The sequence below is a fragment of the Eucyclogobius newberryi genome, unplaced genomic scaffold, assembly GCF_026437365.1.
Source record: "Eucyclogobius newberryi isolate DKJ021-1_F unplaced genomic scaffold, fEucNew1.0.hap1 SCAF_6, whole genome shotgun sequence".
Taxonomy (NCBI): domain Eukaryota; kingdom Metazoa; phylum Chordata; class Actinopteri; order Gobiiformes; family Gobiidae; genus Eucyclogobius; species Eucyclogobius newberryi.
Window position 1 is genome coordinate 34,461,981 of NW_027316278.1, and position 27,924 is coordinate 34,489,904.

At 41.8% G+C, this 27,924-nt stretch overlaps 2 protein-coding genes across 4 annotated transcripts in view; one reads left to right on the forward strand and one right to left on the reverse strand.

The window, feature by feature from the left end:
• The first annotated feature begins 2,806 nt into the window (after nucleotides 1-2,806).
• Nucleotides 2,807-9,408, forward strand: LOC140347473 (disintegrin-like halysetin). Its single transcript, XM_072433911.1, has 9 exons — nucleotides 2,807-2,858; nucleotides 3,163-3,287; nucleotides 3,562-3,757; nucleotides 4,263-4,368; nucleotides 4,439-4,595; nucleotides 5,914-5,994; nucleotides 6,074-6,182; nucleotides 7,358-7,468; nucleotides 9,327-9,408. The coding sequence occupies exons 1-8, from the start codon at nucleotides 2,807-2,809 to the stop codon at nucleotides 7,462-7,464; spliced, it is 933 nt and encodes a 310-aa protein (XP_072290012.1). The 3' UTR covers nucleotides 7,465-7,468; nucleotides 9,327-9,408.
• Nucleotides 9,409-9,768: 360 nt separating this feature from the next.
• The window catches only part of LOC140346682 (serine/threonine-protein phosphatase 2B catalytic subunit gamma isoform-like), a 56,734-nt gene continuing 38,578 nt past the window's right edge, over nucleotides 9,769-27,924 (reverse strand). The window contains exons 7-14 of one of the 3 annotated variants that reach the window (XM_072432861.1): nucleotides 27,418-27,495; nucleotides 27,247-27,341; nucleotides 27,040-27,165; nucleotides 26,300-26,377; nucleotides 25,990-26,074; nucleotides 24,254-24,351; nucleotides 22,420-22,446; nucleotides 9,769-15,907 (exon numbers count right to left, since the gene is read on the reverse strand). In XM_072432861.1, coding sequence (XP_072288962.1) covers nucleotides 15,762-15,907; nucleotides 22,420-22,446; nucleotides 24,254-24,351; nucleotides 25,990-26,074; nucleotides 26,300-26,377; nucleotides 27,040-27,165; nucleotides 27,247-27,341; nucleotides 27,418-27,495 — 733 coding nt within the window. In that variant the 3' untranslated portion in view covers nucleotides 9,769-15,761. Of the gene's footprint in view, nucleotides 15,917-22,419; nucleotides 22,447-24,253; nucleotides 24,352-25,989; nucleotides 26,075-26,299; nucleotides 26,378-27,039; nucleotides 27,166-27,246; nucleotides 27,342-27,417; nucleotides 27,496-27,924 lie in introns of all 3 variants that reach the window. The other 2 variants (XM_072432860.1, XM_072432862.1) reach the window with 2 other exon arrangements.

Sequence of the window (27,924 nt, forward strand, 5' to 3'; positions counted from 1 at the left end):
TCTGGAGGATCACTAAGTACAGCAGGCGGAGGTGTGACCTGTGCACCTCCGCTGTGGGACTGGCTACTAGAATGTCGTCAAGATAGACAAACAGAAAAGGCATTTCACGTAACACAGAGTCCATAAGCCGCTGAAACGTCTGTGCAGCACCTTTCAGTCCGAACGGCATCCTCAGAAACTCAAATAATCCAAACGGAGTAATCACCGCTGTCTTGGGCACATCTTGAGGATGAACTGGGACCTGGTGATAACCTCTCACCAGATCTACTTTTGAAAAAACAACCGCACCCGCCAAATGCACAGAAAAATCCTGAATGTGTGGGACTGGGTATCTGTCGTTAGTGGTGGCGTTGTTGAGGCGTCGAAAATCCCCACATGGTCGCCACCCACCGTCGGACTTAGGAACCATGTGCAAACGGGAGGCCCAGGGGCTGTTAGAGCGGCGCACAATGCCGAGCCGCTCCATATTCGCAAACTCCTTTTTGGCTATTACGAGCTTAGCCACATCCAAACGGCGTGCCCGAGCAAAAACCAGCGGGCCCTCTGTGGTAATATAATGCTCCACCCCATGTTTAGCTACAGCAGCAGAAAATGTAGGGACAGTTAGAGCAGGAAACTCTGCTAAAAGTCGCTGGTATGTATCCCCTGCTGCTAGCATGTTAGCGAGGAGCGGTCCAGCCCCCCCAAGCGTACATGGATAATAACTAAATGATACAGCGTCAATCAGACACCTATTAGCAAGATCCACTAAAAGTCTATAAGCACACAAAAAATCTGCACCAATAATGGGAACTGTAACAGAAGCAACTACGAAGTCCCAGCTGAACACATGTCCATTAAAACAAACAGAAATTAACCTGGTGCCGAAGGTGCGGATGGAGGTCCCGTTGGCCGCATCCAACGAAGGCCCCTGTCCAGGTCCCAAAGTGTCAGCAGAGGAGGCGGGAACGATGCTGCGCTGCGCTCCTGAATCCACCAGGAAACGTCTTCCTGACATGCCGTCCTCAACGAAAAGCAGCTTGTCTGATGCGCCGATGCACGAAGCTGCTAGTGTGCACCGGCTCTCTCGTTTCCCTGCAGCTGAAAGGAGCACGGCGGAATGCAGCGCCGAGCTTTCACTCCAAAACGCCGATGATAGAAGCACAGCGGGCGCTCCCTCCGCTGACGCTCCGTGACCGCCGCGACGTCCACAGCACCCGGGTCCATCGGCTCACCTGGCAGCAGCGCGTGCACGGCGGAGTAGTGACGGGACGCCAGCCAGAGTTTATCTGCTTCTTCCGCCAAACCCCGGTAATCCTCACTGTTCACGAGCTCCGAGGAGGCCAGGGCGGTGCGCACGGGAGGCGGGAGCTGGCGCAGGAACAGGTGGGTGAATAGAAAAGATGCATCACCGGGTCCCAGCAAGGCTAACATGTTCTCCATGAGTTCTGAAGGTTTACTGTCACCTAAACCTGACATCGACAGCAGGCGATCGGCTCGCTCCATGTCAGACAGCTGGTACAAACGTAGTAACTGCGTCTTCAGCGCCTCATACTTGTTGCCATGCGGCGGGGCACGGAGCAGTCCCATCAGCCTGCGAGTAGTGGCAGAATCCAACACCGAAACAACGTGAAAGAGCTCCCAACTGACATAATTCCCACGTCAGGGTCACCAATGTGGAAGTTCAAATAATCAGACCAAAGGTACGTTTGTGTCTCTTCTTTATTTGCTTCCATCAAAATCAACCACACCTGTGCAACAAGAATCCATTTAAATACCCTCACCCCTCTACTACTTCCTTCACCCTTTCACAATAAGACACCTTTTGTGTGTGAGACATAATAATACATACATACATAATGCAGGTTCGCCATAACCTTAACCCGGCGCGGTCTAAAACGGCGCTAAAACGCGGTCAAATAGCGGCGCAGTTTCAGGAGCCGCGGCGCGCGGCCGGCACAAAAATAACATGGCAGTTTCGGCCGCGCGCCGCGGCACTGCAGACACTCCCATAAAAAAAAGTACTTTGAATTCAGTGTGAAACAAGACGACATCTGGAGGGTTAACAGTAATGATGATCACACTAAATTTAAGCCCAGTACAAAACGAGACCAACAACGAGAGTAAGGAGGACAATTATTAAAAAGAAGCACAAATAAGTTGGTGAGACAGCTTTAGGTTCCATCATGTGTTTTATTTTAATTGACCATAGATCAGTTTCTGTTCGTTGCACCGTCCACACAGTCAAGGTTCAATCCAGGTAAGAAGATAGTTCATTGAAGGGTTCACGTCTTCCGTAAGTGGAAGCACACGGCCTAAACATAAACCCATGTGACACTTCTCATTATGTGAATAAAGATGCAGGGGATATGAAACTGTACCGTGTGTAAACGGGACGCGGCAAGGAACGGGCGGGGCCAATCACACCGCTCCCCCAGAGGTCACAACCACACAACCACAGGACTTTTGTACAAACCATGGTCCACATTAGCTTCAGACAAGATTCGGTTAGAGAGATAATACTGAGTGCGAGATGTTTTGTACCTGACAATACATTAAGAGTTTTTCATTTTGGTTATCACAAAATCAGCTGTCCCATCATCACGGGGGAGAAGTTTCCCAATGACACTATTATGGAGATCAGGGAGAAAGAACCTGCACAAACACAACCTTTATTTGTCCCACAGGGGAGAAGAAACACAATGAAAGATCAAGAGGATGCACACTTACTTAGGGACTTGTGTTTGTTCACCTCGGGAAACGTGTCTCTGTTTAGACCTGCATTTCCCCTGGAGCTGTGAGTTTATTAGAACATGTTTGCTGCATCATGACCTTGTTTAGTATCTCCAGGCGTCTTAAAGTTGAGGGTTCTCAGGCAGGTGAGAACATGTTCCCTGTAAAGTTTTACAGGAGGAGCAGGACACTTTGTCTGGTGAATATTTATCATAGTTTTACATCAGTCCAAATACAGTTTAAACAATCATTTAATAAAATACAGGTGTTATCAGGTATTATTATTTGTCAAATCATAAGTGTTGCATCATTTATATAGATTTAGGATCCTGTTGAAGCGGCTGTTCCCCAGTTGATCATTTCTCCAAAAAACGGAAAATGAAACAGATTTTTTGAAATTCATCTTTCATCAAAACGTTTTTGTTTTTAAATTGAATGAACGATGCACAGACGGTTTAAATGTCGTAAATGTTCTGTTGTGGCAGGAGTGCACCAACCGCTGCTGCAACGCCTCCACGTGCACCTTCAGTGAGGGCTCGCAGTGCGCGGAGGGCGAGTGCTGCGACGACTGCAAGGTCAGTGCAACTACGCCCTCTTTTCTCTCTCTTTTCCCTCTCTTTTCTCTCTCTTTTCTCTCTATTTTCCCTCTCTTTTCTCTCTCTTTTCCCTCTATTTTCTCTGTCTTTTCCCTCTCTTTTCTCTCTCTTTTCCCTCTCTTTTCTCTCTCTTTTCCCTCTCTTTTCTCTCTATTTTCTCTCTCTTTTCTCTGTCTTTTCCCTCTATTTTCTCTCTCTTTTCCATCTTTTTTCTCTCTCTTTTCTCACGTATGTCGTTTGTCTGGTGCGTCAGGTGTCGCCTCGCACCAGTGAGTGCCGGCGCCGGCAGGACGAGTGTGACCTGGCTGAATACTGTGATGGTGTGAGCGCGCGCTGTCCAGAGGACGTGTTCAACGTGAACGGTCAGCCCTGTGACAGCGCACGGGGATTCTGCTACAACGGGCAGTGTCCCCAGAGAAGCAGCCAGTGCATCAAGATGTACGGGACAGGTGAGGGCGCTCTAACACTGTTAAACACAAGACAAGACAAAGAAAGATGTACGGGACAGGTGAGGGCGCTCTAACACGCATTTTGAAGCACGATATATACTGTAAATTGCTTGCAAAAATGTCCTGATCAACAAGAATATTGAAACTACTTAATGCCACTGACACCATAACTCTGAAGCAGGACAATCCTAGCAAACTCTTTTCTAAATGTACAGTATAATATTGTTTAAAACATGAAACACTTTTGGAAGCATTGATAGTCCTTGAAGTTATATTATGACCATCTACAGCTCAAATCTTAAAAAAAAACTAAAAAAAACATCACACGATAATTACTGAGCCCAAAAAATATAGCTCTGTCTACCACATATTGAAGTCGATGTAGTAATTATCGTGGACAGGAGATAAGGAAGTAATGTGGAAGGAAAAAGTGGGCTTGTGACCTCGGTCGGAGCCAGGATCAGACCTGAAACAGTTTGAGCATGTTAATGTTTGTGTGTTGCAGGGGCCATAGAGGGCCGCGCAGACTGCTTTGAAGCCAACGCAGCGGGACAGTTCTACGGCTACTGCAAAAGACTCTCAAATTACCAGTACATCGCCTGCCCAAAACAGTTCGTCCACAGCAGATTACGTCGCATGAAACCGACCACAATCACAAGCCTTTTTATTTGTCTTCCGCAGAGACATACTCTGTGGTAAGCTTTTCTGCCAAAACGGAAACGAAAGGTCCAACTACGGAGGAACTGTAACCATGGGCAGCTGTAAAGGGGGGTACTTCCCAGACTATACCAAAGATTACGGACAAGTCGAAACGGGGACGAAATGTGGAGCGGGAAAGGTAAGAACGCAGCTTTGGTCGTCGCAGGAGCTTTGTCCTTGTGTGGCGTTCTGAGGTTTTATTTCAAAAACCTTTTTATGACGAGGGCCGCGAACTGAAACATGTGTGAAGTGGAGGCCTGCGGACAAGGCGGAAACCGAGCGAATTCTTAAAAATATTGCATATGACGTAGAGGTCTGTATCACGTCACAGTGATTGTTACTTGGGTTATGAAAGTAGACGTTTTGGACACACACAAAACTCAAATCAAAACTTAATTTTGCTTTTATTTTCATCAAAAGCAAAACGAAAGGCACATATTGTGGTTGATGAACAGAGGGATGATTACAAGATGATTTCCGAAATTTATTTGGTTTGACATGTAAATTAATTTAGAATAGACAAGCTTCTTAGAACAGCTTATTCAACACCAGTTCTGTTGACCGTTCTCTTGATTAAAGTTGGTTCCAGTGACGGTCAACCCTCTCAGAAGCGTCAAAACATGCACAATATGTCAAATCCTCCAGCTATAGTCCTGACCAAGCCAACGATCAAGAACTGGACCGATATCACTGACATACAGACTCTGAACCAAATGAGATGTTTATATTTTTTTACTTTATGTGCCTTAATTTTCTTTAGACCTCTTCTTTCTTTCTTTCTTTCTTTCTTTTTTTTTTTTTTTTTAATTATTTCATTTTCTACCGCTTGTTCCCGTTCTGGGTCGCAGGTGACTGGAGCCTACCCCAGGGACTTAGGGCGGGGCACACCCTGGACAGGGGCCAGCTTGTCGTTTTTTTTCATTAAAGAACAAGAACAATAAAAAAAAAAGATCTATGCATTAAAAATAATAATAGCAATAACATCTTCCATTTCTTGTTTTTTTGTTGTTTAGATATAACTTCAGAAAAAAGAAACAAAAAACAGGAGTTCCGACTTCAGAGCGCAAATAATGAATATGCTAATGCTAAACAAGCTAAAGAAAAGTAAACATTATGCAATTGTCTTAAACATGTAAAAAAGCGGAGCATTATCACATTTAACAAAAAAGCAGAACATGATCACATTTAACCTGTAACAAATGTCTACATTGTTTACGTGCTGGTTAACCGCCCCAGATCCACTTTTTAACACATCACATTCGACCTCGTATGTGAAATAAGAGTCCCTCGACCTTCTACGAGTAGGAATTACCAGTGTATTTGCAGAGAACTACACTCCCAATCATTGAAGTTGTAAGTCTTTTGAAACAATAGTATCAGAGTAGAGATGAGCAGTGGCACATTTTTTCTCTTACTGATTATATACTTTCAGTGAAGTGTCATGTTTTATTTTGAAGGTGTGCAGTCAAGACCGGTGTCTGGACCTGGAGACGGCCTACAGAAGCACAGACTGCTCCGCCAAGTGCCCGGGCCGCTCAGTCAGTGCTTTCACATATCAGTAATTCAACTTTGCATGCGTTATCTACTTGTGCATTACAATAACCACGTGTGTTTCAGGTGTGTAACCACAAGGGGGAGTGCCAGTGTGAACCCGGGTGGCTGCCTCCCTACTGCGACAAAGAGGACAAAGAGTACAGCTCTGTCATGGTCAAACATCTGAGTCCCGGTTGGTCCACAATCTCAATCATAAGTCATTATGTCAAGTTAAACTACACTTCACTCAAACGCAGTGAACACAATTATATTTCAGATTTGACTTAACATTTTGGTTTATAATTGTACTTCCTGGTTTGAAGTGAGCACAAATATGACAAAGGTAGAGGTAATTTCACAACTGTTACCAAGCAACCATACTGTAAACAATAGCCAAAAGCCATATAAATGACACAACAGTTATGATTTGACACACAATAACACCTTTATTATGTCGAACAATGGTTTAAACTGTCAGAAAATTGTGTAAGTAAAGTGTAAAATGTCTGTGTTTTCAGAGGGATTCCGTTTTAGAACACAGCTGTCATTTTAGTCGTATTTTTCAAAATGTCTTCACAAACTGCAGCTTAATGGAAGTAAAACTATGATTAGAAAAACAGGAGATCCTTCATATGGACTTTAAAAACACTGTAACCGATTTTTACTGCTTCAAAACTTGAAAAAAAAAATTCCAAGTTCATGTTAAACTCTTCACAGCTCCACGTGCAGCTCTCACTTTTCTAATGCATCCTAAGCGTCTTAAATATTCACCACGATGAGTTAATGAGCACTTTTCCTGATTTTTGCTGTCCTGGGTAAAGCTAACAAACATTAGCATGCTAACAACGCACTTCTTACTTCCTGCTAAAACGTTGTGGTCTCATTTTCACCTTCTGGTTTTACAATATATCCGTACTGGAGCAAAACAGATTTGACTTTATAACATGCTAAAGGAACTAGTTCTGTTTTTCACATTTCAAAACGGTGAAAATCAGGTACAGCCCCTTTAAGCAGTAACTTTGGCGATAGAGCGCCCCCTGCAGCTCCTGTGTGAAAATACACTGTCAAAGAACAGACTCAAAAGCTTCTTTAAAAAAGACGAAATATCACGCACAAAAATATTTCACATTGCCAAATATTGAAAAAGGAGTCTGTTTCTCAGGAGTGTCTTCGGGTTGATGTCGGTAAATTTTACGAGACAGGTTTTCCGCTCAGACAGCAGAGGGCGACAACGCACACTTGAAACGCCCCGAAAAATACATATTTAACAATCACAAGTACTTACAATGACTATTAAATAAAATTGTTTAATAATAACTAACTACACTCGCTCCTCCTAACCTGTTTATCGACTTGTTCCTCTTTCAGGTGCGATAGCCGGCATCTCTGTGGCCGTGATCGTAGCGGCGTCTTGTATCATCGCCGGGGTCGTTTTCATTTTGAAGAAAAACCACGGCTCTGGATTACCAACATAAAGAAGTATTTATACATCTACATTTCTGCTACAAATACACACCTGTACCAACGATTTCACCTCTCACTGAGCTACATAATATTGCTTTGAAGGCAGTTTTTAGCTTGTTGCTGAGCACCCCCTGCTTGTCGTCATGGAGATGTTATTGTTTTTCCTGTAATATTCCTCATAATGACATAAAATGTACCCGTCTGGCTTTCATTGAATTTCAGGTGTTTGCACTGTACGTCCTGCTTGTCGCCATAGAAATAGATACATTTAATGCCGTACAGTGGAACGTTCCAGGCAAATGATCAATAACATCATGGATAGATGGAGTCAGAAGAAAAGTTACACAGTGAATTTTAAAATCAATGTTGTCACTAAGTATTATCAAACAGAGTTCAAAATGACAGGAAGTAGAGCTGAATCCCTCTGCGATGTCATCAACGTGCGACGAACAGTTTTATGGAAATGTATAGTTCAACGGTCAGCAGTAGATCATACGCTCATAACTCACGGAAGTGACGAATTCTGTCCCGCTGATACAGCTCAGGCAATAGTTTTCTCTCTAAAAAGCTTTTTTTCATTGCATTTCATTCCACTTCACACATAGTCTATTTTGTTTTGTGCTTGAATGTTGAGCGCTTTTTGTTTTTGACCCAACCACAATTAAAACAAATTAAATAGGGTTAACCTAGCCCATAATCATAACCCTAACCTTAACCCCAAACCCAAACCCTAACCTTAACCCCTAACCCAAACCTTAACCCCAAACCCTAACCTTAACCCCTAACCCTAACCTTAACCCCAAACCCTAACCTTAACCCAAACCTTAACCCCTAACCCTAACCCCAAACCCTAACCTTAACCCCTAACCCAAACCCTAACCTTAACCCCTAACCCCAAACCCTAACCTTAACCCCTAACCTTAACCCCTAACCTTAACCCCTAACCTTAACCCCAAACCCTAACCTTAACCCCAAACCCTAACCCTAACCTTAACCCCAAACCCTAACCTTAACCCCTAACCCTAACCTTAACCCCTAACCTTAACCCCTAACCCTAACCTTAACCCCTAACCCTAACCCCAAACCCTAACCTTAACCCCTAACCCAAACCCTAACCTTAACCCCTAACCCCAAACCCTAACCTTAACCCCTAACCCAAACCCTAACCTTAACCCCAAACCCTAACCTTAACCCCTAACCCTAACCTTAACCCCTAACCCTAACCTTAACCCCTAACCTTAACCCCTAACCCTAACCTTAACCCCTAACCCTAACCTTAACCCCTAACCCTAACCTTAACCCCTAACCTTAACCCCTAACCCTAACCTTAACCCCTAACCTTAACCCCTAACCTTAACCCCTAACATAAACTCCTAACCCTAAGTTTTTGCATTAGTTAGGAGACGAGGGGAAAAACTAGAGACAAAAAGAAATGAAGGGTCAGAGCCGGACTCAAACCCAAAATCTTCAGCACGGCACGCCGACTTTCAAACTGCTGGGCCTGACAGACAATATACGTCCCATGTGATCTGCTCGCCACGAGGGCCACCGAATTTGTCTCTTCCGGGACCGAATTCGTCACTTCCGTGAGTTATGAGCGTATGATCTAGTGCCAACCATAGTTCAACTCATCATATGGACTTTTCAAACGCTAAATACTACACAAGAGACGTGTAGAGAAATAGTGTAAAGAAATAAACTCAATTCAATAGTAGCAGCACAGTTGTATATTACTGGAAGAAGTATAAGGAATAGTAGCAGTAGTAGTTCAAACGTATTTTAGTAGAAATAAAGTGGCACGTGGAAATATAAATAGTTACTGATATTGTTGTGTGTGTGTGTGTTTTGTCTTTTCTTACTTGACAGATTTCAGACTCAACAAAAGATCTGACAGTGCCACCTCCTGGACATCACTGAAAACTGCAGCTCCGTTTTTTTTTTTGTTTTTTTTTTAAATTAAATTACTTTATTTTCACCATTAAATCTTCAATAAATTCAAACCAGACACTTTTATTTTTGGTTCTGTTTTTTTTTTGCAGTCACTTTGTTTCAGGTTTATAAGAAAAACTTTGGTCAAAAAAAAAACAAATCACTTTATGTTCATTGCGTTGATGGTGCTTATTATTCTTATTGCTTTTCCTGGAATGTTTCCCAGTATGGCATAAATGCTTTTACCTTGCAGTTAAATTACAAAGCGCACCTTTAATACTGAGGTTTAACATGACCTGCAAACGTCTCAATGTGCTACATAAGCTTTTATTCAGTCATTAAATAAAGATAAATAAAAAAAACAATAAAAATGGACCAATAGTTAATTAAAACACTGTAATTTGTTTAATTCCTTCAAGTGATACATCTAAAAGAGCTCATGGCATCGCATGGCAAAAACACAGATCAACTCTTGTTCACAGCTAAGAACAGAACAAAAATATCATTTCATACATTCATAAAAGATACGTTTCCTTCCTACGAGCGGTCAGAGCGTCGTGTGGCTGACCGCAACCTTAGATACGCATCATAAACCAAACATATTTCAAATCAACTGTACATAGAATTGAAGAATTAGCATTGTTAGCTTCAAATCCTAAACTCAGGCCAGTTGAACCCTGATTTGATATATAATAAAGGAGCGTGACAATACTTTAGCTCCGTAATAAAACGCAGACTTGTAGAGTTTAATGGAGACAGTGAAATGCAGAGTTTGTGGTACAGATCTTGCATCACAAAGGGCCTTGTCACTTAAAGAGGCTGCACCTGCTTTTGTTTCCCTAGCCCCGTGATAAAGTGAAATCAATTGTGTAAACGCGGCGCTGAGGGTCAAAATGAGACCGCCGGGTGCCGTCTGCCCCAGATGGTAAACTCTGAAGCCTCTGAAAGATCGTGAAAAGCGCTCATAAACGTGCCACAGTGAATAATACTGATAATGATGCTCTGAATTTGGAAAGATCATTTGCTTCATCAGATTTCTCACTTTGAATTTTCCAAGCCGGAAAAACGCTTGAGTTTCTCTTCTGTTTTGAATTTCAGATTTAGCTGATTTCTGCCGTTTGTGTTGAGATTGTGTTTTTCCAAATTAATCCTAGATGAAAAAATACATTGAAAAATCAACCCTTTACATTTTCAATGCATAGAGTTTCAAGCTCTCAAATTCAACAGTTTAAACCGTGTAAATAATTTAAAGTGATGTATGACACATCACTTTAAATTATTTACATGGTTTTTACTAATGTTTGTATACTAATGTTTGTATACCTGTTTTTAAAGAGACAATAATTTCAGTAAAAGTCAAAGAAACTACCTTTTTGACTCTCTAGACATGAATTCAACAGAATAAAGTTGCTCTTATACATCTTTAATTGTCAAATTAAAAAAGTGACATTAGATGAGTTTTTGCCCAGTGCTTCCTAGTGTGATGTCATAAACTACAAACAAGAATTCAAATTATAAACGTAAAAACATTTGCTATTCTATGATAACATTTTTATAACTTTTAGAACTAAAACTATGAGTCGTTCGACCTGTGGGGGCACTTTAAACTGTCCAATTTCAGGGCTTTAAACTCTCTGAATTGAATATAATATAAAGGTTTTTATTTTTTTTAAATGAGAAAAACACAATCAAAACGTGGACTGAAACATTTTCAAAACAGAAAACATTCAAACGTGTTTTTTCCGAGTGATATAATTTGCCTATATTTATATTCAAAATCTATCTATCTAATCTATACAAGTTCTCTGGATGCATCGGGTGAGTGAACAACATATTTGGACCTCTGCAAAAAAAAATTGAAAATAAATAAAACTAGTTCTGTTTTCCCACGTTGTTTTAGACCGTAAAAATCAGGTGCATCGCCTTAAAGTGAACGATAAACAACGACATTTAGGGCATTTTAACGTTATCCACATTCGACTATACACCCTGAATATTTAGTCCCTGTCCAGAGTCTGAAACGCTTGGTTCCACCTTGTGACGTCATTAGGGGAAAACCAGGAAGTGCACGGACACGTCATCGTCTCAGTTCTGAAGAGCACGTTCACGGATTTCACTTCAGGACGTTTAAGCAGGTCAAGACATTTCACTAAACATATTTCAGATTGCACCAAAGATCTCACCTAGTTTTCCTCTCGTTTTGATGTGTTTTTTGTTTTGTTTTGTTACTATTTAGGATTTAGTACCACTTCTTGTATATTTCCCCAGTTTTTCTTCACAAACTGCCACTCGCCGGATGTAAAACTATCAGGTTGCATGTATTTGATGTGGTGAGTGATTGTCGTGGCTCAGTCTGTGTCCAACTGAATGATCCCTTTAAGCTCATTTAACTTTCTTCATTTATTCCTTTTTGTCCACCCTCTGATTAAAGGGAACTATAAAGCTGCCGGTCTTGTTAAGTATAGCATTATTTACAGTTACTGGGGCTGAATCAGGGTACGTTTTTCTCACAATAACTTAATTAATTGTGACTGTCCCTGTGGTAAATATTAATCATAGTTTTACATCAGTCGAGTTGCAGTTTAGGAAAACAGAATCCCTCCGTGATGTCATCAATATGCAAAAATAGAGACAACTTACACTCAACTGACGTTCATTTATCGGTATAATAAACCGTCAAATCCATCGACTTTTGTGCAATTCATATGGATTTTGTCTCTTGTTTACATTGTGGTTGCTAGGTAACAGTTGTGGAATCACCTGTCGCTCATGTCCAATCAGGAAGGGGCATTATAAACGTCACAGAAATCGTCGAACTAGGACAAAACAGGCTAAATCTTGAGTAAATCTTCCTTAGGTTTTAGTGAAATATGCAGTCTGACCGGTCCGATGCACTTTGAGCTGCTCCACGGACAAAAATAAACCAAAAAATGAAAAAAGACATCGATTCCGTGAGTGATCCAGTTTGGCGTGTCAAAGCACCAGTGGCACGTCTGCTCGTTTTTAAAGGGCTTTTGAGTTCAGAGTCGTTCAAAGGTAAAAACGTGTTTGCACCCAAGTCTGAGCCATAATGTAGTGTGGATATTAAACTCACACTGGCAGACAGAAAGAGAGCGAGAGTAGACACTTCTGTGATGGTTCATGGGTTTGAGTCACGTGACCTATTTGTTGCAGCCGCCATTTTGAAGACGTGAGAAGCCCTCAAAGCTGATTTCTGTAAGTCCACTGGTTTCTCCTGACCACGCTCACACGTTTCTGGACAAAAAGGGGTCTTTGGGGATGTGACGGAAAAGAAAGAATACATTGTTTTGAGACTTTTTGTTGGCACAGCCCACAATGAGCATGCAGCTTTCATCCTCAAGATGGCAGTAGCAACGAGTGTGTCACGTCATTTCAGACCCATGAACAGAGCCACAATTTGTATTAACACTGTAAACATGTAATAAATGTTAACTGTATCTTGTAATAATCCAGAAGTGTTTATAATTTTACACTGAAATGATCAAAAAAAAAATTGTTCACTTTTCTCATAAACAGTAGGTGGTGCTATAACGCAGCTCCAATATTTCGTCTTTTTTTTTATTATACCCGTGGGTTTCAGAGTGAAGAAAACGTAGCATTGTTGCCACGGCAATCAACGATTCGAAACTAAATCAATGTCTTGAACGGTGAAAACAAAAGAGGAAGCTGAAACATTAAATAAAAATTCAAAAATTTCAAAACGGGGCCGTAAAATTTGCCATATTTTTCAAAGCAACCTGCAAATACTTTATTACAGTGTTATTACATCCTGTGGGTCTTGAACGGCCGTCCATCAAATCTGTCGCCAATGTTTCAATTCGTCCAGAGAAGCAAAGTTTAGTTTTGAACACAGAAAAATACTTCTTCCATCGATCCGAGTCCATTGTGACGGCAGCATTGAGCAGTTTGTGGAAAAGTGTAATAAAAAGTCATAGAAGTTGTGCCGTTTTCTTCTTGTGCAGAAGTGAAAATGACTTCTCTTTTTCAAACCAAACAAAAGTGAAGACATCCCTTTTTTCCATGTTTTTTTGGTTTAATCCTCCTATAGCTGCCTTCACCCAGAAACTTCACTTTAAAACAGGGCTGCACAATATCAACAAAAATCTAAATAATACCCTTCATGACGGAAATTCAATCTTTACAAAATAATCTCTGAATCTCAAAGCGGAACTCTGTAACGTCTTTTATACATCGTTGCATTTCAGACTTTGTGTGATATAAACGAGCAAAATAAATAGTTGTTAGAAAGGCATGTCCTGTGTGTCGTCTTCTTTAAATTAACATGGTTCTTTGTTCCTGAACAAATCAAATGGAAAATTGAGCTAAAATGACTTAAATGTAGTGTGTAACTGCTTTATTCCGATCTGTAGGGGGCGCTCTACAGAGTAAAATGAGGCATTAAAGATGAAACATGTTACAAAGTTCCGCTTTGAAGGACACATATTATACAAAATTGACCTTTTTGAGCTTTTAACCATGTTCTGACATTGTTCCTCATCAAAAACACACCCGGAGTATCATTTAGCTTCATTCACGCTTGTTTCATGGATCCCGTTTGGAAAGTCCTCTCCCCTCCGAGCGTCAAAAACACTCAACAACACAACACAACGTTCTGAACTTCCCCGATGTGTGATGTCATATTTTCCCCATGACATCACTTGGAGATCTCCTGCATTGTTTTTAAGTCCTTAAATCATCATCAAGACTCCTTCTGAGCATTTCTGTCTCGAATCACGATCGTTACAACTACGTGGCTGCGTTAGCATGTCAGGAGAAAGCTAGCATTTGTTTATCTCCCCTGTGTAGTTCCCTCTGCAGCCAGTAGATGGGGCACAAAGGTCAGTTCTTGGCGCGGGAAAAGCCAGAGTGACATGAAGCCATTTGTTTTTTGTTGTAAAACATGAAATGCCACAGTAAAGGTACTCAAGAGCATGTTTAAAGGCCAATAACGACACAAATAATGCTAATATGTGTCCTCTAAATAAAAGTGCAAAATGTATCGTATTCATACTGTTAAAAGTTGTCGTTATACCATACAACACATATTCTACTCCTACATATTGTGCAACCCTTGAGATTTGAATACGGGAAATACTGAACAAAGGTCCTTCAAGAGTCTTTGGAAACAGACATTTTTAAAACAATTCATAAAAAGATGATTAGAATACTAGTTACAGTTTTCCCTTTTGAAAGTAACACATACATCCTTTTAAACTAACGAGTAGAAAAGCCAGGTTTACCACAAGCAAACAAATTGTGCACAGTGGACATTTGAAAACCCTTCTGGTGGACTTTGGGCGCTAACACGGCCGTCTGTGATGGAGAACTGTTTCCAACCGTCTCCCGCTGGAAACACTGAGCTGTGAAGTCGTCTTGTTCCTGAATTTAAGTGCAAGCGGAAAAAAAATGTGTGAGTTCAATGAAACGCCAGGGAAAAGAAAAAGCAGCAATTGTAAATCAGAATTGGCGTTTCTGGGCGTACAAATGTAACGTTTTGGAACCTAAAGACAGAGGTCCATCCAGGTTTAATTAAATTTCAGTACAGAACCGCCAAAACAAAACATGCCGAGACGGCATTATTTAATCATAGATGTTTAGGTTGAATATTTATGAGCTATATGAATGAAATTGTAAAACTTTGCTTGATGCGTGTAAAATTGCATGCTATACTTGATGTCAGCGGTTAAAAAATAAGCTAGAGATCCGTTTTTCTGTGACAAAATACCCAAATGACGACCAGCGCCGCAGTCGACAACGTCAGCTGCACGTAATTCTCGATGTGCGTTTGCATTTTTTACGTTTCTTCAGCCTAAAACTTGGTGTAAACGTGGCTTTTGATTCCTGCTTGTGCTTAACAGGCTCCGACGAGACCAAACGTCGGCCCGGTGACACTAAAATATTCAAATTCCTTGCCCCGAAAAACGCACAAGGAACAACAATTGAAAAAGAACTAATTGAAAAACAACTAAAGTCTTAACCTAACTGTCTTTTTTTTTTTTTTTTTTATAAAACGTCTCTTAAAGTTAACTTCAGTGTGCCGTATACATTTGAACGGAGCAAAAAAACTTAACAATGTTCTTCTCTAACACAATAAATCTAAAACAAGTCCTTCAATAAATACATTTCTTTCCCGGATAATCTTATATAAAGTCATTTTGAAACGTTTTTTTTCTCTTTTTCAACATTTTCCAACAAAGCTTCTACCGTGTCCAACGATGTGTCCGCTTTCCATCGGCGCAAAAACAAAGTAAACGTGGGCCAGTTGTTAAAAGACTAATGGATATTATAAATGAAGCCTAAGTAGACTTAAGAACTGTAGTAAAACATATAGATTTTGGAGGACGTGTAGGTTTTGTTCTTATCCGTCGGTGCCGTTCTTGTTGGCCGAGTTGACCATGTTCGGGTCGGGCTGCTTCCCGTCTTTGCGCGGCGGCATCCGTTCGTTGATCAGGTCCAAACCGCGAGCCTCCTCGAAGTTTCGGATCTTCCTCGTCGGGGAGAAGCCTTGGATGGCTGTGGGGCAGATACAAAAGTGAATGTTAAAGCCGCCGAAACAATTCACCATAACCGCAACGCACAAAAAAGGATGGAGAGAGAAGGTGAAATCCTCTGTAATGTTGTGACTTTTGATTTCTCACATTTTTAAAACTTCTATAAATGTGATGATCAAAAACTAAATTGTGATGGAATAAATAACACATAGAAATAGTTTAACACAATAACAAGACAGAGCAAGAGTCAATCTTTGATACATTACAGGCGTGGGTAGAGTATTCCATTTTGTTAATGTTATTTTCTTTAAGTTACTCCCAGGTGAAGTCAAATATTCAACTACGTAACGCAATTAAACTCAGAAAAAAACTTAAACGTTTAATGAAGCTAAGGAGAAACGAAGGTACATCTTCAAATACTGGAAAATAGGCAAAACTTTAAGAACATTCAAATACAGAAATGCTGCAGTTAAAGGAACGTATGATCAATAAAACTACTCTCTGCAGTACAGTTTCTTCAACAGTCGTTCCATGTGACTCTTCCAGTGACTGTAAACAGAAGACTGGTTTGCTGTTCCATACGTTAGCTCCAATGCTTTTCAATGGGGGAGTTAGCGTTAGCGTTAGCTTCAGAACATACAATAACAGAGCAGGCCACAACAGTTTGGCGGTTAAATTTGAGTTCTGTTTTGCAAAGTGCCACAAAACCTACTTCAATCATTTAGGAAGTTAGATATTGACTGTTACTACTTCCTGCTAAATGTAACAAAAATATAAAAAAAAACGACCATTTGTGTCCGCTGTCTAAGAATGTCTCAATTCAAGTTTTTTAAAATGAGTGTTAAAGAACGTTTGTGTCAGTACCAGGCTGTGAGAGCACTACTTTAAACTGTCACTACAAGAACGGTCCATACTGCCCATCTCTGTGTTGCTATAATTTAATATGTATGTACAAATACTTTAATGTACAACACAAAGTAAATGTGAATAAAAATATGCATGAATGAGAGAGTGAGAGTACATTTACTGTACACAATTACTGTTATGAATAACCACGAACAGCAAATACAACACATGCACAGGAGGTACTGCACGTGGAGAACACGGGGGCAAAAACAAGTGACGCTCAGAAACTTACGGTAATGTTCCGAGTGGCCAGGGAAAGAGAAATGAAGAAAAAAAAACACTTTTAACTTTTTGGACAGAAGTGAAGTCATTACACCAAGTCCAGTATTCACAAAGACCGATGACATACTGTACTCGGTCATCAGCTGTAACACATGAGCGGACACCATGAGGTCATCGTGTCCGTGGAAATATGCCTGGTGTGAAATGTTCCACAGTATGGCATTAAACAGATCTATCTGCACGGAGACGACTTCTTCTTTAACATAAAAAACAACTAATTTAATACATACAAGTAGATTAATGCCATCCTGTGGAACATTTCATGCAAAGCAATAGCATCGCCACGGAGACAAGAGGTGGCAGAGAACAGCTTTAAAGTTGCTAAGGCTAAAATATGTTTGTGCTTATTTTACTTTTGGATTTGAAGTGTGACCAAAATAGAAAAACATAACAAATGCCAACACTTTATATTTAAAGCCGGCTGCAAGATTGATATGTCACCATGAATATTTTTTGATATATTTGGCGAAATCAAGTTGTTATAATGTTATAATGTAATAATTTTAATGATTGAAATACCTGTATTTTATTAACACACCGTGCCACCGTGTTTGTTCTTTTAGAAATAGTGACACTGTGTAAAATATAACAATGATCACAGTATCGTCAAATTATAAGCCATGTTTTGTACTGAATTGTAAAGAACTTGTGATTCTGAGGATTACTTTTGAGGAGCAGCAGCAGCGTGACGAGGACAGAGTCGCCACAGTAAAGGCAGTAACAGGATTAACCCTGTAAATATCCTGTGGAGGGATGTCCCAGGTCTTATCTTTAGCTGGGTCTTAGAGGCTTTACTGTGAGAGGGAAGCCCCATGTGACTCCGCTCAGACCCACCGCAACACGGAGCAGCTGCGCAGTTAAAGGTAACGGAGCAGCTGCACGGTTAAAGGTAACGGAGCAGCTGCACGGTTAAAGGTAATGGAGCAGCTGCACAGTTAAAGGTAACGGAGCAGCTGCACGGTTAAAGGTAACGGAGCAGCTGCACGGTTAAAGGTAACGGAGCAGCTGCACGGTTAAAAGGTAATGGAGCAGCTGCACGATTAAAGGGAATGGAGCAGCTGCACAGTTAAAGGTAACGGAGCAGCTGCACGGTTAAAGGGAATGGAGATGCTGTACAGTTAAAGGTAACGGAGCAGCCGCACAGTTAAAGGTAACGGAGCAGCTGTACAGTTAAAGGTAATGGAGCAGCTGCACGGTTAAAGGTAACGGAGCAGCTGCACGGTTAAAAGGTAATGGAGCAGCTGCACGGTTAAAGGGAATGGAGCAGCTGCACGGTTAAAGGGAATGGAGCAGCTATGTAAAGGTAATGGAGCAGCTGCACAGTTAAAGGTAATGGAGCAGCTGTACAGTTAAAGGTAACGGAGCAGCTGTACAGTTAAAGGTAACGGAGCAGCTGCACAGTTAAAGGTAACGGAGCAGCTGTACAGTTAAAGGTAATGGAGCAGCTGCACGGTTAAAGGTAACGGAGCAGCTGCACGGTTAAAAGGTAATGGAGCAGCTGCACGATTAAAGGGAATGGAGCAGCTGCACAGTTAAAGGTAACGGAGCAGCTGCACGGTTAAAGGGAATGGAGATGCTGTACAGTTAAAGGTAACGGAGCAGCCGCACAGTTAAAGGTAACGGAGCAGCTGTACAGTTAAAGGTAATGGAGCAGCTGCACGGTTAAAGGTAACGGAGCAGCTGCACGGTTAAAAGGTAATGGAGCAGCTGCACGGTTAAAGGGAATGGAGCAGCTGCACGGTTAAAGGGAATGGAGCAGCTATGTAAAGGTAATGGAGCAGCTGCACAGTTAAAGGTAATGGAGCAGCTGTACAGTTAAAGGTAACGGAGCAGCTGCACAGTTAAAGGTAATGGAGCAGCTGTACAGTTAAAGGTAACGGAGCAGCCGCACAGTTAAAGGTAACGGAGCAGCCGCACAGTTAAAGGTAACGGAGCAGCCGCACAGTTAAAGGTAACAGAGCAGCTGCACAGTTAAAGGTAATGGAGCAGCTGCACGGTTAAAGGGAATGGAGCAGCTATGTAAAGGTAATGGAGCAGCTGCACAGTTAAAGGTAACGGAGCAGCCGCACAGTTAAAGGTAACAGAGCAGCTGCACAGTTAAAGGTAACGGAGCAGCCGCACAGTTAAAGGTAACGGAGCAGCCGCACGGTTAAAGGTAACGGAGCAGCCGCACGCTTAAAGGTAATGGAGCAGCTGCACAGTTAAAGGTAATGGAGCAGCTGCACAGTTAAAGGTAACGGAGCAGCTGCACGGTTAAAGGTAACGGAGCAGCTGTACGGTTAAAGGTAACGGAGCAGCTGAACGGTTAAAGGCAACGGAGCAGCTGAACGGTTAAAGGCAATGGAGCAGCCGCACAGTTAAAGGTAACGGAGCAGCCGCACAGTTAAAGGTAATGGAGCAGCCGCACAGTTAAAGGTAATGGAGCAGCTGCACAGTTAAAGGAAATGGAGCAGCTGCACGGTTAAAGGTAATGGAGCAGCTGCACAGTTAAAGGTAACGGAGCAGCTGCACGGTTAAAGGTAATGGAGCAGCTGCACAGTTAAAGGTAACGGAGCAGCTGCACGGTTAAAGGTAACGGAGCAGCCGCACAGTAAAAGGTAACGGAGCAGCCGCACAGTTAAAGGTAATGGAGCAGCTGGACAGTTAAAGGTAACGGAGCAGCTGCACGGTTAAAGGTAACGGAGCAGCCGCACAGTAAAAGGTAACGGAGCAGCCGCACAGTTAAAGGTAATGGAGCAGCTGCACGGTTAAAGGTAATGGAGCAGCTGCACAGTTAAAGGGAATGGAGCAGCTGCACAGTTAAAGGGAATGGAGCAGCTGCACAGTTAAAGGCAATGGAGCAGCTGCACAGTTAAAGGTAACGGAGCAGCTGTACAGTTAAAGGTAATGGAGCAGCTGTACAGTTAAAGGTAATGGAGCAGCTGCACAGTTAAAGGTAATGGAGCAGCTGCACAGTTAAAGGGAATGGAGCAGCTGCGCAGTTAAAGGTAATGGATCAGTGACGTACGGTTAAAGGTAACGGAGCAGCTGCACAGTTAAAGGTAACGGAGCAGCTGTAGAGTTAAAGGTAACGGAGCAGCTGTACAGTTAAAGGTAATGGAGCAGCTGCACGGTTAAAGGTAACGGAGCAGCCGCACAGTAAAAGGTAACGGAGCAGCCGCACAGTTAAAGGTAATGGAGCAGCTGGACAGTTAAAGGTAACGGAGCAGCTGCACGGTTAAAGGTAACGGAGCAGCCGCACAGTAAAAGGTAACGGAGCAGCCGCACAGTTAAAGGTAATGGAGCAGCTGCACGGTTAAAGGTAATGGAGCAGCTGCACAGTTAAAGGGAATGGAGCAGCTGCACAGTTAAAGGGAATGGAGCAGCTGCACAGTTAAAGGCAATGGAGCAGCTGCACAGTTAAAGGTAACGGAGCAGCTGTACAGTTAAAGGTAATGGAGCAGCTGTACAGTTAAAGGTAATGGAGCAGCTGCACAGTTAAAGGTAATGGAGCAGCTGCACAGTTAAAGGGAATGGAGCAGCTGCGCAGTTAAAGGTAATGGATCAGTGACGTACGGTTAAAGGTAACGGAGCAGCTGCACAGTTAAAGGTAACGGAGCAGCTGTAGAGTTAAAGGTAACGGAGCAGCTGTACAGTTAAAGGTAATGGAGCAGCTGCACGGTTAAAGGTAACGGAGCAGCTGCACGGTTAAAGGGAATGGAGATGCTGTACAGTTAAAGGTAATGGAGCAGCTGCACAGTTAAAGGTAACGGAGCAGCTGCACGGTTAAAGGGAATGGAGATGCTGTACAGTTAAAGGTAACGGAGCAGCCGCACAGTTAAAGGTAACGGAGCAGCTGCACAGTTAAAGGTAACGGAGCAGCCGCACAGTTAAAGGTAACGGAGCAGCTGTACAGTTAAAGGTAATGGAGCAGCTGCACAGTTAAAGGTAACGGAGCAGCTGTACAGTTAAAGGTAATGGAGCAGCCGCACAGTTAAAGGTAACGGAGCAGCTGCACGGTTAAAGGTAATGGAGCAGCTGCACGGTTAAAGGTAATGGAGCAGCTGCACAGTTAAAGGTAATGGAGCAGCTGCACAGTTAAAGGTAACGGAGCAGCTGTACAGTTAAAGGTAATGGAGCAGCTGCACAGTTAAAGGTAACGGAGCAGCTGTACAGTTAAAGGTAATGGAGCAGCTGTACAGTTAAAGGTAATGGAGCAGCTGCACGGTTAAAGGTAATGGAGCAGCTGCACAGTTAAAGGTAATGGAGCAGCTGCACAGTTAAAGGTAACGGAGCAGCTGCACGGTTAAAGGGAATGGAGATGCTGTACAGTTAAAGGTAACGGAGCAGCTGTACAGTTAAAGGTAATGGAGCAGCTGCACAGTTAAAGGTAACGGAGCAGCTGTACAGTTAAAGGTAATGGAGCAGCTGCACGGTTAAAGGTAACGGAGCAGCCGCACAGTTAAAGGTAATGGAGCAGCTGCACAGTTAAAGGAAATGGAGCAGCTGCACGGTTAAAGGTAATGGAGCAGCTGCACAGTTAAAGGTAACGGAGCAGCTGAACGGTTAAAGGCAATGGAGCAGCTGCACAGTTAAAGGTAACGGAGCAGCTGCACGGTTAAAGGTAACGGAGCAGCTGCACAGTTAAAGGTAACGGAGCAGCCGCACAGTTAAAGGTAACGGAGCAGCTGAACGGTTAAAGGCAATGGAGCAGCTGCACAGTTAAAGGTAACGGAGCAGCCGCACAGTTAAAGGTAACGGAGCAGCTGCACAGTTAAAGGTAACGGAGCAGCCGCACAGTTAAAGGTAACGGAGCAGCTGCACAGTTAAAGGTAACGGAGCAGCCGCACAGTTAAAGGTAACGGAGCAGCCGCACAGTTAAAGGTAACGGAGCAGCCGCACAGTTAAAGGTAACGGAGCAGCCGCACAGTAAAAGGTAACGGAGCAGCTGTACAGTTAAAGGTAACGGAGCAGCTGCACAGTTAAAGGTAACGGAGCAGCTGCACAGTTAAAGGTAACGGAGCAGCCGCACGGTTAAAGGTAACGGAGCAGCTGCACGGTTAAAGGTCTAGATTCACAGTGGTTATAATGTTATGGCTGATACGTCTCAAAATGATATTGAGACTGAACTTCAGTTGCTGAAAGGACAATAACCACATGTAAAACAAACCAAGCAGAAGTGTTATCTCTGAGGCAGCGGATGAGACGATAACCAGAGCACAGGACACATTTCTAATCATATTCAGACGCACAATACGACAGGACAATACGATACACAACAGTCATGAAAGGAATACGCTAATAGTGTCTATAAGAGTCAGTGACACAACACCACAGACAGGGGGCGCCACGGCGTACCTTGGGCTTTTTCTGCTTCAACGGTTGCTTTGATAAATAAAGGAGAAAAACCAGTCAGCAATCATCAACCACAATGTCATGATTTGAAATGAAACAAAACATTACAAAAGTATTAGGAATGAGTAGATCAGTATCATAGTAACAGCTGATCAATATTCACAGCAGTTTGGCTATTATTGATAGTGGGATAGGGTCATAAGAATTACTGCAGGACGGATTATATTTGATAAACATTTCAAATCAGCAATTTAATGGGCATAAAAACATATTTACGAACACAAAAATTATATAAAACATCTTCTCCAGTCAAACCTAACATATAGAATTAGGGCCATTTTGATTATTTGCATAGATACAGTCGGCAACGCATCATATTCTCGGTCGATTCAATAAGAAATGCATCGTTTTCACTCTTCTAACATGTTTCCTGGCTAATTATATGCATTTTAGGCACAACTACTTCAAGTTGAGTCACAGTTGAGCCTTAATAGAACCTCCATTAAGGCTCAACTGTGACTCGACTTAAGAGTTTCCTCAGAAAAGTATACGGAATGTCCTGTAGATGTGAAAAGTACAGCAGACGGCGCTAGCATCGTGTTAGCATTTAGCTCGCAGCCGCTATTAGCATTCTCGGATATTTACTCAAGTTTGGGTGGTTCTCCGTGTCTTTGTGTCTGTATTTGGCACAATAATGAAAAGTGAGTAAATGAATATCTTCCCTTAGAGAAGGAAGAAGATGCTTAAATTATGCCTTGTATTTTTAATAACCAGATAGCAAATGTGCGCCGCATTCAGTAGCGTTTAACTTCAGATCCATGCACTACGAAGCCCGTCCAAAGCGTGGCATTCTCTCGAAAGGTCGCTGATGTGGATTCCCTTTAAAGCGTTGCCTCTGTGAGCGCTCGGCCGTTGGTCCCAGCATGCTTTGCGGGGGGGTGACCTTTACATCAGAGGGTCGGTTAGTACCTCCAGGTGACAGCGACCTACACATGTTTAAACACACTGGACAGTCCCGTCGACGAGCAGAGTTTGGGCTTTGATCGAGCCTCTTTAAACGGACCGTCCAGAGGGAGAGGTCGCACAAGGCAATCATTTTAGAAGCAAAATATTACTATAAATACAACCAAGTTAGAAGATAACTTGTAATATATAATAGTAGGCATGACTAGGAAATAATGGAACCTTTCAAAATAATGGCGCTGTATAATATATTGTATTTCATTTATTTTTGGATGTAAATCATAAAGGGCCATATTCTAAATCCCATTCTAACAATCTGAATTTGTGTATGAACTTTTGTTTTTGACAGAACAGGGTTTAATATTACAATATAGTGGTATATACACTGCCTTCTTTTCTGTTCACCGCCTTCTTTTCTTTCTCTCACTCCTGAGGACCTGTGGACCCAGATGCCCCTCTCCTGGTGAAGTGGTCCCTGCCCTGTGTGGACGGTCCCTCATCTGCCTGAAGAGTGGGTCCAGCTCGACTCCGACGGTCCCTCATCTGCCTGAAGAGTGGGTCCAGCTCCAGTCTCCTCGTGTCCGTCTGTGAGAGTCGGATCTCTCCTTCACTGGAACTCCTCCAGGTTTCTACGCTTTTTTTCCCAAAGAGGTTTTTTTTGTAGTTTTTCCTGGCCGAGAAGGAGAGTCTAAGGACAGAGGACCCTGGGACATCGTCCCTCGCCACCACAGACATTGTCTGACTCCATCGCCACCACAGACATTGTTGATTCATTTCTCCCTGTGGCCCTCAGAGGCAACTGTTGTTGTGATTTTGGGCCTTACAAAAATAAATTGATTTGATTTGATTTGATTTGATATAATATGCCCCTCACCTGTTTCTAGCGTCTGTTTCCCACCGGACAGGACCCCGACAGGAAGCGTCCCGGTGGGAGTCAGGCCTTTGAGCGTCAGCACACTCTCACTTTCCTCCCTGAAGAAGCACAAGTGCAACTGGGATTAGTGACACAATGTTAGACAGTGTGTGTATTATAACGACATTACCCGACTAAACTGTAAATTGTGTGTATTTATTCAGTCAACGTATTTTGTATATTTCTTATCTTGTTCAGGCGAGTATATTTTTTCTCTTAGTTAACCAATTTTTTTTTATTCATGCCTTATTTTATTTTATTTTTGTCTTTTATATTTGTTGTTTCATGTTGCACTTTATCACCGAAAAAAGTTCCTAGTTTGTGAATCTTTTTTTTTTTTTTGACAATGACAATAAACCTCTTGTGATTCTGACTTACCAGTGGAAAAAAATCTTGTTTGAACATTGAACATTGAATTAATGTAAATAAACAATAGAATTAACGTATAGGTATAGCAAAAAAAAGTTTGATTACCTGTCAAAATGAACCTTTACAGAGCGTAAAACTCTGATAAAATTTATTAGTAATGTTCTGTGACACAGTTGCAGGTTAGAAAAGTGTCTTTGGCTCCAGGTTTTGAGGACAGAACGAGTGCACATCATCACCATCATTCTGAACACAATTTTACTACTTGTTTTATTTTTGATTAAAACATTCTTCTGATTCGGGGACGTTGTATCTACGGCCCAGGGGCTGAATCAGCCCAAATGATCACAGGCTGTACTTTTCACCTCGCTCTGTGTTAAAGTGAAAACTGTGTTGAACGCCTGAATCTGAATGACCTAAAAACTCACATAGTGCCCCTTTAACTAATGCTTTTAATCAGCTCTTTTTGTATCGTTTATGTGCTTAATATTCCATTTTGGTCATAATATCTGCCACATCTAGCACTACTGACATTGTTAGAACACTCAAACGTGACTTATTTTGTATGACCACAGAACAGGACTTTTAAATTTACAAACTCAACATCACGACCACATTTTCGCTGGAACTGGGTAAACTAATGTACAAAAGTGTGAAAATAACACCAACTGGGTTTTTTTTTACGCTTCAACTAAACAATTAAAGAGATATAAAAATCAAATACTGTTATGTCTTACAATGTTCTGAATTCCTATAAATACACTCTTCCCAGTGATTGGTTGTCAAAGTGCCCCCGGCCACAGCGGCTCTTGTCCTGGTTTCAAACTGGGTCACTTTCCGTTTTAGTGGCAGATGTTGTCATATTTTTATGCCGGCGTAAACCCAGCTAACTTGTCAACACACATTTCTGTCCGCAACTTCAGAGACCTAGTGCTTTTGGAAAATATATATATAAATATGAACATGCTGTGTTCTCTCGACACACATGGCTGCACTCCTGTGATTTAGGAGTCATTGTTTGATTATTTTTAATTGTTTTTAACCAAACTTAAATATTTTGTAAGAAAGCAAAAACTGTTAAAAGATTAAGAATTCAGGATGAGCAATGTTACCAAAATGAAGCTCATGTTATAATTTAAATTCACCAATGATTCTGCAGTTCATTGGACATTTGCTAAAAGGTGCCTGTAAATGGACTGTATATCGAACCCAATTGGAACAAAAACAATCCAAGAGCGTATTATTAGCAACGGTCTTGACGATTCCGCAGTGACCCGCCGTTCAGCAACTAACAATCTCAAATGTGGGGCAAAAAGCAAAGAGCCGCAGACCTGAGCACGGCGAAGACCCGCGCCATTTTCCCCACGGCACGGATCTTGTTGCGGATGACTTCTTTGCGGACGGCACTGGCGCCTCCTGGGAAAAGAAATTGTGCAAAAAGAAAAATCAGGCTTAGACTCCACATCTGTCTTCACTGAGACATTTACACAGATGTACACGAGGAAGTGCAGGGAACGCGTCACACGGCACAGATGAAAAAAAGTCCTGAACACCTTTTCAAAATCATCATACACAAGTTAAATGTTTTAGACACACAAAAACGGGATTTGTGCTGTATACTGGGGTAAAGTTGCAGTTTACCTTCGCCTTGATCGTCTCCTTCCGACATGAGCTCGTCGTCGGAGCAAATGTTGAGGATATTCACCAGCATCTCCGTCACTATGGAGACAACGCAACTCAACGTTTAGGACGGTCGTGACAAATCGACATTTCTCGCATCATTCGTTTGCTCAGTAGTCCGTGGTCCACTTCTTCTTACGTAATTATTACCTTTTTTCTTACTGTTATTTTTCATCAAACCAGTGCAAGTCTTGTGTTTGTTTGGTCCAACGCCGACATGACGAGGAATACAGCATCGTGACATTATACGGGTTTGTATTAGGCAATTTATTGAAAACTGTATTTAAAGGTCCCATAACATGCAAAATCGACTTTTCAGAGCTTTTAACCTTCTTACATTGCTATTTGTGCTTCATATATGTACCCAGAGTGTTTTTTTGATTGATTCCCGCAGTGTTTAGCTATATTACAGACTATCTCCTTTCCCATCCAATCTCCAAACTGACGGGCGGTGGGGCAAGACCGCGTCATAAGGGCAAGCACGCGTCATTATCACCCTTATTATTATCAATTATACACTTAGGATAGACTACGAAACGTGAAAAAAGCATGTTATAGCACCTTTAAAAATGGCACAGTTAACGTTGATAATGTCATTATTCTCGTGGTGAAATTGTATTCTTGTATCGTTTTAAATGCCTGAAATTTGGCGGGGTTGAAATGGGCGTGTCTTCTTTAATTACGGATCCAACTGCAAGTACCTTTTTCTCCAACGAAAGGCAAAGACCACGTGAAGACGTCCATGAAGTTGGGTAACCAGTACGGATGAGGCGAGCAATTGAACTGACGAATATTCATTACGTTGTTCTCATATTTTAATACTGCAGCTGCAAAGGGAAAAAAACAAGTAAAGATGGAGTAAAAACACAATACAATTTGATTAGACGTGGGTCAGAAGAAGAAAATACCTTTATTGTTGTAGACGTCTAAATAATTTGGAGCAGAAAAAATGGTGATTAATGAAGGGAAGCCCGTGGTTTGGCTTTTTCTGTACATGCGGTAACTGTGGGAGGAGACGCAAGTGTTATTTATATTATTATTGTGTTAATATGGAGATAAATGAACAGAGCACAACGTACCCTGCGTCTTGTGCTTCGTGGGCTCTTATTACCGATAGCAAGTTATTATTTACCAAAAAGTCACACACGGCAGAATAACTATAAGAAACAGACAAAATAGAAAGTCAACTATTCAGTCCCAAAAAACAACAGTGAAAATTGGCATTTTAATGAATACAATTATTCAGACTAACCAAGATCCAAACTAAGATCTAAGATTAAACCATCTTTGGATTTAACAAGGACAAAAAACCCGGATGATCCAGGACTAAACCTGGAACAAAATCCTAGAATCAACTGTGTTTAACTCAAAAACGTCGATATTTAGCTTTTTTGGCACTTGAAACACAGAACTCAAACCAGGACTAAAGCTTTATTTAATTTTAATTATTAATTAGTTATATAATTTAATAACTAAACCAGGACTCACTTTTGGACTTAACCTCAACTAAACCTACGAATGAGGTTTTTTCCTAATTCATTCATTCATTCATAAAACTGCACAGATGCACAGATTTTGAGATTTGT

Bases quoted from the DNA above. Each gene is read 5' to 3' on its own strand.
- LOC140347473 (XM_072433911.1), top strand. From the start codon at position 2,807: ATGACCTTGTTTAGTATCTCCAGGCGTCTTAAAGTTGAGGGTTCTCAG. The intron at 3,758-4,262 runs GTGAGGGCGCTC...TGTGTGTTGCAG, and splicing joins CATCAAGATGTACGGGACAG to GGGCCATAGAGGGCCGCGCA. The intron at 4,596-5,913 runs GTAAGAACGCAG...TTTATTTTGAAG, and splicing joins CGAAATGTGGAGCGGGAAAG to GTGTGCAGTCAAGACCGGTG.